At 46.1% G+C, this 7292-nt stretch overlaps 1 protein-coding gene across 1 annotated transcript; it reads right to left on the reverse strand.

The window, feature by feature from the left end:
• Nucleotides 1–394: 394 nt before the first annotated feature.
• Nucleotides 395–3913, reverse strand: LOC115369216 (gastrula zinc finger protein XlCGF57.1-like). Its single transcript, XM_030065779.1, has 3 exons — nucleotides 3887–3913; nucleotides 2195–2441; nucleotides 395–1839 (listed from the first exon to the last, which is right to left on the reverse strand). Exons 2-3 carry the CDS (start codon nucleotides 2382–2384, stop codon nucleotides 395–397), a joined length of 1635 nt encoding a protein of 544 aa, XP_029921639.1. The 5' UTR covers nucleotides 2385–2441; nucleotides 3887–3913.
• Nucleotides 3914–7292: the final 3379 nt, after the last annotated feature.

Raw genomic sequence — 7292 nt, forward strand, 5'->3', positions numbered from 1 at the left:
ACTTTGGTTGCTGCTGCATAGGAGACCACAGAAACACAGGGAAAGCAGCCACACACACACTGTCTGCATTTGCACGTCAAACAGTTTATTTAGTAAACAGGCATTCATTACAGTAAACACTTTGCTGGAACTCGAATTCTCTCTGTATGAACACAACATATGTAACAAAATGTGTTGGGATGTGCTGCATCTCTAACATCAGCATTGACTCTGAAGCATCTCCTGCTGCTGCTCTCACTGACACACTCGTGTTTGCTTACATCTGTATGATGCTCGATGAAGCTTCTCCCACACACATACACACACACACACACACACACACACACACACACACACACACACACACACACACACACACACACACACACACACACACACACACAGGACTGCGTTTCTACAGGTTCTCTCCAGTGTGGGTTCTCATGTGTTTGTTTAAGTTTCCTTTATCTGCAAACCCTTTACCACAGAGGGAGCAGACGAATGGTTTCTCTCCAGTGTGGATTCTCATGTGTAGCTTGAGGTCTCCTTTCTTGGTAAACCCTTTACCACAGAGTGAGCAGACGAACGGTTTCACTCCAGTGTGGTTTCTCATGTGTAGCTCGAGGTTTCCTTTCTGTGCAAACTTTTTACCACAGAGTGAGCAGACAAATGGTTTCTCTCCAGTGTGGATTCTCATGTGTTGCTTGAGGTGTCCTTTTTGTGCAAACGTTGTACCACAGAGTGAGCAGGGGAACGGTTTCTCTCCAGTGTGGTTTGTCATGTGTAGCTTGAGGTGTCCTTTATGTGTAAAACCTTTACCACAGAGTGAGCAGGGGAATGGTTTCTCTCCAGTGTGGATTCTCATGTGTAGCTTGAGGATTCCTTTACGTGCAAACGCTGTACCACAGAGTGAGCAGGGGAATGGTTTCTCTCCAGTGTGGATTCTCATGTGTACCTCGAGGGTTCCTTTCTGTGCAAACCCTTTACCACAGACTGAGCAGGGGAATGGTTTCTCTCCAGTGTGGATTCTCATGTGTCTGTTGAGGTCTCCTTTCTTGGTAAACCCTTTACCACAGAGTGAGCAGGGGAATGGTTTCTCTCCAGTGTGGATTCTCATGTGTATCTCGAGGGTTACTTTCTGTGCAAACTCTTTACGACAGACTGAGCAGGGGAATGGTTTCTCTCCAGTGTGGATTCTCATGTGTCTGCTGAGGTCTCCTTTCTTGTTAAACCCTTTACCACAGAGTGAGCAGGGGAATGGTTTCTCTCCAGTGTGGTTTCTCATGTGTAGCTTGAGGTGCCCTTTACGTGCAAACCCTTTACCACAGACTGAGCAGGGAAACGGTTTCTCTCCAGTGTGAATTCTCATGTGTCTGTTGAGGTCTCCTTTCTTGGTAAACTGTTTACCACAGAGTGAGCAGGGGATTTTACTCTTTCCTGTGGTCTTGGTCTTGGAGCAGGAAGCTGGTTTCTCTCCCACATCAGGACTGTCATGACTGAGAGGGACTTCACTCAGTGGGTTTGAACCTGACTGAGCTTCTCTGGTCTCATCCCAGTGATCACTGTCTTCAGTGTCAGCCTCAGAGGAGGGTTCTGGGTTCCTGGCTCGTTCCTCTTCACCATCTTCTGCTTCCATCTGTCCAGTGAAGTGGTGGGCGTCTTTGTTCCCCTCAGCTTCCTCTTCATCCTCCTCACTCTTCACAGGGACAGCACTTAACGGCAGCTTGGTGACATCCTGAAGCTGCTCTCCCTGCTGATTGGTCCAGAGTTCCTCCTGTTCCTCCTTAATGTGTGGGGACTCAAACTCCAGAGTGGGGGTCCACTGAAGCTGCTCAGGGGGAACCTCTTCTTTACACACTACTGGAAAAACAACACACAGACACACACAATTATGCTTGGAAGCTGACCCGAGCCTGTCAGCATCACTTCATGTCAGCATAATCCCTGCTAAAGCTTTTAAAATGATCTGAAAGTTGTCGCTGAACAGACCCACTAACACGATATTAGCCTGTGAAGTTGGTCCTTTAGAGTTGTTATTATCATGCACTGATATTGATATCATTAGTTGTTATTATCATGCATTGATATTGATATTATCTCACAGATGCTGCAGATTGTCTCTGTGTTTTCTTTTGAATCTTAACTGGCGGTTAGCCTCGCCTGTCAGGGTCCAGGTGAGTTGGTGAAGTGAAAATGGCGTTTAAAAGTTACGAACCTCTGTGCAGTCGCACCTCCGGCAGCAAGATGGCGTCCAGGAGCCTCTGCTGCCTCTCCACCTTCAGTTTCAGGCGAGAGTTTTGCAGCTTGTACTCGGCCAGCGTCTCCTCCGGCAGAGCCAGCGTCTCCTCGGTGGCTGCAGTTTGTCGCCGCATCACCTGCGATCTCAGCTCGCAGAGTTCAGACATCTTCACAAACTTGGTCCTCCACTTCCTGCCGTCTGCAAGAGATCTGACGTTTTGCTGCTTTAACACAAAGAAAAATAGACTCAGAAATGAGTTTTTGTTTATTTTCTTCCTCGGCTGATGATTCTGATTTTGAGAATGTTGTTCTTTGAAACCACTGTAGTCCAGTCTAGAAGTCTGCTGCAATGATGTGAGTTAATTGAAGTTCACCGGCACACTGGTGAACTGACCCACGCAGAGAGTATCTGGGGCAGTGAGCTGACCAAGAGCAATGTCAGAGGAAGACCTTTATACAGTGACTACAGACGGTACGTAAATAGGCAGAGAACAAAAGGTGAGGGAAGCAATTGTGATGCAGTGATCAGGTTGGATGCCATTCGGAATGGGAACAAAAGGCATGAAAAGTGTTTGTGTTCACGCCCACAGGATTAAAGGCCAGGGCCAGACCACAGGACGGGCCAGTCATTTAGCAAGTTTGAATCATTTTTTCCCAGGTCCTGCAGGATTTTAGCCCAAATTTGCTCATCTGTTGGGCTCATTTCAACGCCGACATTTTTATCAACCTGACAAAATATAATGCCCGTTCCACAAAGAAATTTTGTAAAGGATGCTGCTGTCCCCACATTGTCTGCACTAACGTCAGCAGAAAGCGGGGGGAGGATTTAATAAAACGTGCACTTTAACCCATTGTTTTACTGTCAGTATATGTACACTCAGTGTTCTCCTTATAAAAAAACACAACTTCAAAATGAGATACAATTTCTCATCATTCAGCAAAAACTATTATAGGCTTTGTTTGATTAAATAAATCAAAATGACAATAACCAATGTTTTTACACTGTAGGTTGTTTTCTTCTAACTGAAAATAACACATAGCTTATATTACAAATTACATACGGTTCCTAAGTGCATGTTTCCTCCTTCAACTTATATCCTTTACTCTTCCAGAAATGAATAAGCTGACAGATTTTCAACTTGTTTTTAACCAATTTTAGAATATATAAAATTAGTATTTAACATTGGCTTTTAACCTTTTTTACAGTTCATGAAATCACAATTTTTAAACCTTTACACAATATTACACGTTTGAAAAATATAAAGACTTCATAAAAATGTTCAAGGAGCAGAAAATAAAACTCTGACTGACGTGACTTGGGTAGCAACAGGTGACATCATCAGGCGCGAAAATACAGCTACTACTCTGTACACATATATGTCCACATCTTCATAAAACAAGCTTAATACCGGACATTAAAACATTCAGCAACATGTTAATATACTACACTTCGGTTACTTTTCTTAATTTACTATTCCACCAACCTGTAAACAGGAGAAATGAATGAGACAGAGAAACTCCACGTCTCCCTGCGATGGACTGGCGACCTGTCCAGGGTGTTTCACTGCCTTCGCCCTATGAGCGCTGGGATAGGCTCCAGCACCCCCCCGTGACCCTAGTGAGGATAAGCGGTTTAGAAGATGAATGAATGAATGAACTTGTGGTAAACTAAACAGGAGAAATGAATGAGACAGAGAAACTCCACGTCTGTTTGTCTTCACGCTCAGCAGAAAGAGGAAAGCTGCAAAGCGGACCAAACTGACGTAAAGCCCCTGGGGCCCAGTAGACACCACACTGCCCCCTGCTGGTGATCAAACGTTAATTACTCCTGATATGTACATGAAATATTTTAGTGCAACGTTGTTGGAAACAGGTTGAACACCCCTTAACAAATACTCACACACACACACACACACACACACACACACACACACACACACACACACACACACACACACACACACACACACACACACACACTCTCTCTCTCTCTCTCTCTCTCGCCGACCACACAATCCCAGATGTATCATAGGAATAAAATGACGGCGTAACGATGTTCCATTAAACTTGACAAGCTCTATTAGTTTCTCTATTAGTTGCTTCGAGACAACGGACTGGGATGTACTCTGTGGGCCACACGGGGAGGACATCAACAACATGACGGACTGCATCACAGAATACATCAGGTTCTGTGAACACACCACCATGCCAACCTGGACTGTACGCTGCTTCCCCAACAACAAGCCATGGATCACCAGCAACCTGAAAGCACTCCTTAACAAGAAGATGAGGGCTTTCAAGTCTGGATACAGAGAAGAACTGAGGAGAGTGCAGCACGAACTCAGGGAGAAACTGGGGGGGTGCAAAGACAGCTACAGGAGGAAGCTGGAGGCCAAACTCCAGCAGAACAATGTGAGGGATGTGTGGACTGGGATGAAGCAGATCACAGGATGTAAAGGGAGACAAAGGCAACTATAAAGGCTGAATTATGCTTCCGCGTAGGAAGAGCGTACGGAGGTTGTGCGAAGCTTACGGTGGTTGTGCGACCGCCGCAGAGCCTTGCCGCGCGCCTCCCAAAAATTGTAACTACGCGGACCCTACGCAGCCCCACAAGAGCTGTGATTGGTCCGCCGAAGTACACTATTTCCGGCATTTCGTTGCAACCGGCACCACATTCCTGTTGTTGTGCCGTCAGCGCCGTTGTTTTTTTTTTTTTTTTGTGTGTGTGTGTGTGTCTGTTGTGTCTGGACTCGTCGGTTGTGTTTGAAAACTTTGGAGAGTGCCCGCACCTATACGACTCGTCCACTCGCCACAGAAGAGCAGCGACCATACGTCACAGGGTCTACGTTGGTGGGAGGAGAATTGCTCTGTGTGTTTGCAGAGGTATGTTGGACACACGCGCTGCGTAGGAAATGCGTGCTTCGCACAACCCCCGTGCGCTCTTCCAACGCTGAAGCATAATTCAGCCTTAAGGCAGCTAGGAGAGAGCCAATGAGCTGAACGGTTTCTTTAACAGGTTTCTTTCACAGGTTTCTTTCACAGCCTTCTGTCTCCCTCACACATCCAGACCCCCCCACACCCCCACCGCATCCACCCCTCCCCTCTCTCCCCCCTGTGGTGAGCACTCCTGTGCAGCACCTCTCCTCCCCCTCCCCCTCTACCTCCTCCTCCACTGAAGACACCAGCACCCTCCCCCACATGACTGTAACTACAGGCCAGGTTAGGAGACAGCTGGAGAGACTCCACCAGAGTGAGGCCGCAGGACCTGATGGTATCAGCCCCAGGATCCTGAGGACCTGTGCCAGCCAGCTGTCGTCTGTCATCCAACACCTCTAGAACCTGAACCTGAGTCAGGAGAGAGTCCCGGTGCTGTGGAAGACGTCCTGCCTGGTTCCTGTCCCGAAAAAGTCAACTCCATCAGACCTCAATAACTACACATCTCATCTGATGAAGGTGCTGGAGAGGCTGGTCTTGGCCCACCTGAGGCTGCAGGTGAAGGAGCTGCTGGACCCTCTACAGTTTGCTTACCAGCCCCATTTGGGAGTTGACAACGCCGTCATCTACCTGCTGCAACGAGCTCATATGCATCTGGATGGTGGTGGCAGCACTGTGAGAATCCCATTCTTTGATTTCTCCAGTGCTTTTAACACCATCCAGCCCCTGCTGCTGGGTGAGAGGCTGCGGGTGATGGGAGTCAACACCTCCATTGTCTCCTGGATTACTGACTACCTGACAAGCAGGAAACAGTTTGTCCGTCTGGACACTGTGGAGGCTGTGGTGGAGAGGAGGACACTGAACAAACTGTTATCCATCATGGATAACCCCGACCACCCTCTCCACCACACACTGGACAGACAGCGGAGCTCCTTCTCCAACAGACTGTTACAGCTCCGCTGTCGAAGGGACAGATACAGGAAATCATTCCTGCCACAAGCCATCACACTGTACAATAATTCATCTGTCAGACAGAGACTCACAACTCTCTGCAGTATGGTTCTGTTTTTAACACTCCACTACTCAGCACCTTAATTGTTTATTTATTTACTATCCACTTCTCAGCACCTTACTTCCTGGCCAAATCAAGTCGGACAGTTCCCGAATTCCAGTACCGGGTGTCGGGTTCTGCCACTTGGTTTCCTGGTTTCCTGGTTTCAAGCTTAGCCTGTGCCATACTATCTACTATCTGTATATTTCCTTTTTCATATTTATTATTACCATCGATATATCTCACATTTCAACATCTCATATTCTTAAGTTAGTTTATTGTATATACTTAGCCCTTATTGTCTTTAGTGTATATATTTAGTATATTTAGTCTCTACTGTATATACTTCTTAATTTTAATTTTATTTTATGTTTTTTATTGATGATGCTGCTGTAAAGTGGGAATTTCCCAGTTTGGGATCAATAAAGTATATCTATCTATCTATCTATCAACCTGACACAATACAATGCCAGTTCCACAAAGAAATTTTGTAAAGGATGCTGCTGTCCCCACATTGTCTGGACTAACGTCTACTCTGCGACCAGTCAGTGATTTTTTTTTTTTTTTTGTCTCTGTCTCATCAAGACAATAACATTTTCGGACGTTGCAAAGTTTTTCATTGGTACTGTTGAAAACGTTATAGCCGTTAACTTGCCTGTGATTGGCTCAGTGGAGGGGTGCTGATTCTCTCTTCTGATTGGCTAAACAAAGTGTGCTGCCACAGCTCCAGGAGAAAGGCAAGAGAGAGGAGCTGTGAAACTATATTTAGCGAACCACAGGTACTCAAAACCACAGGTACATCTTGCAGGGAGATCAGCCGTTCCAATAAAACCCTGGAAAAGTGGACAGCATGGGGCCTTTACAGTTTTTCTCCATTGGTTTGGCTCATTTCTTGAAACTGAAATTACATTCTCAAAACTTCAAGATCATTTGGCAAAACAGTCTTACAGTTCAGCACAACACCATAGCTCACTTGCAAAAGCACATATCTCTCCCAAAACTGTTCACTCATGCTTCAGAACTAAATTCCTTTCCCATATAAATAGTCAGTGCCCCCAAAATGAGAAAGATCCTTCTCAATTGCTTTGGC

Source organism: Myripristis murdjan, chromosome 12 (assembly GCF_902150065.1).
Source record: "Myripristis murdjan chromosome 12, fMyrMur1.1, whole genome shotgun sequence".
NCBI lineage: Eukaryota > Metazoa > Chordata > Actinopteri > Holocentriformes > Holocentridae > Myripristis > Myripristis murdjan.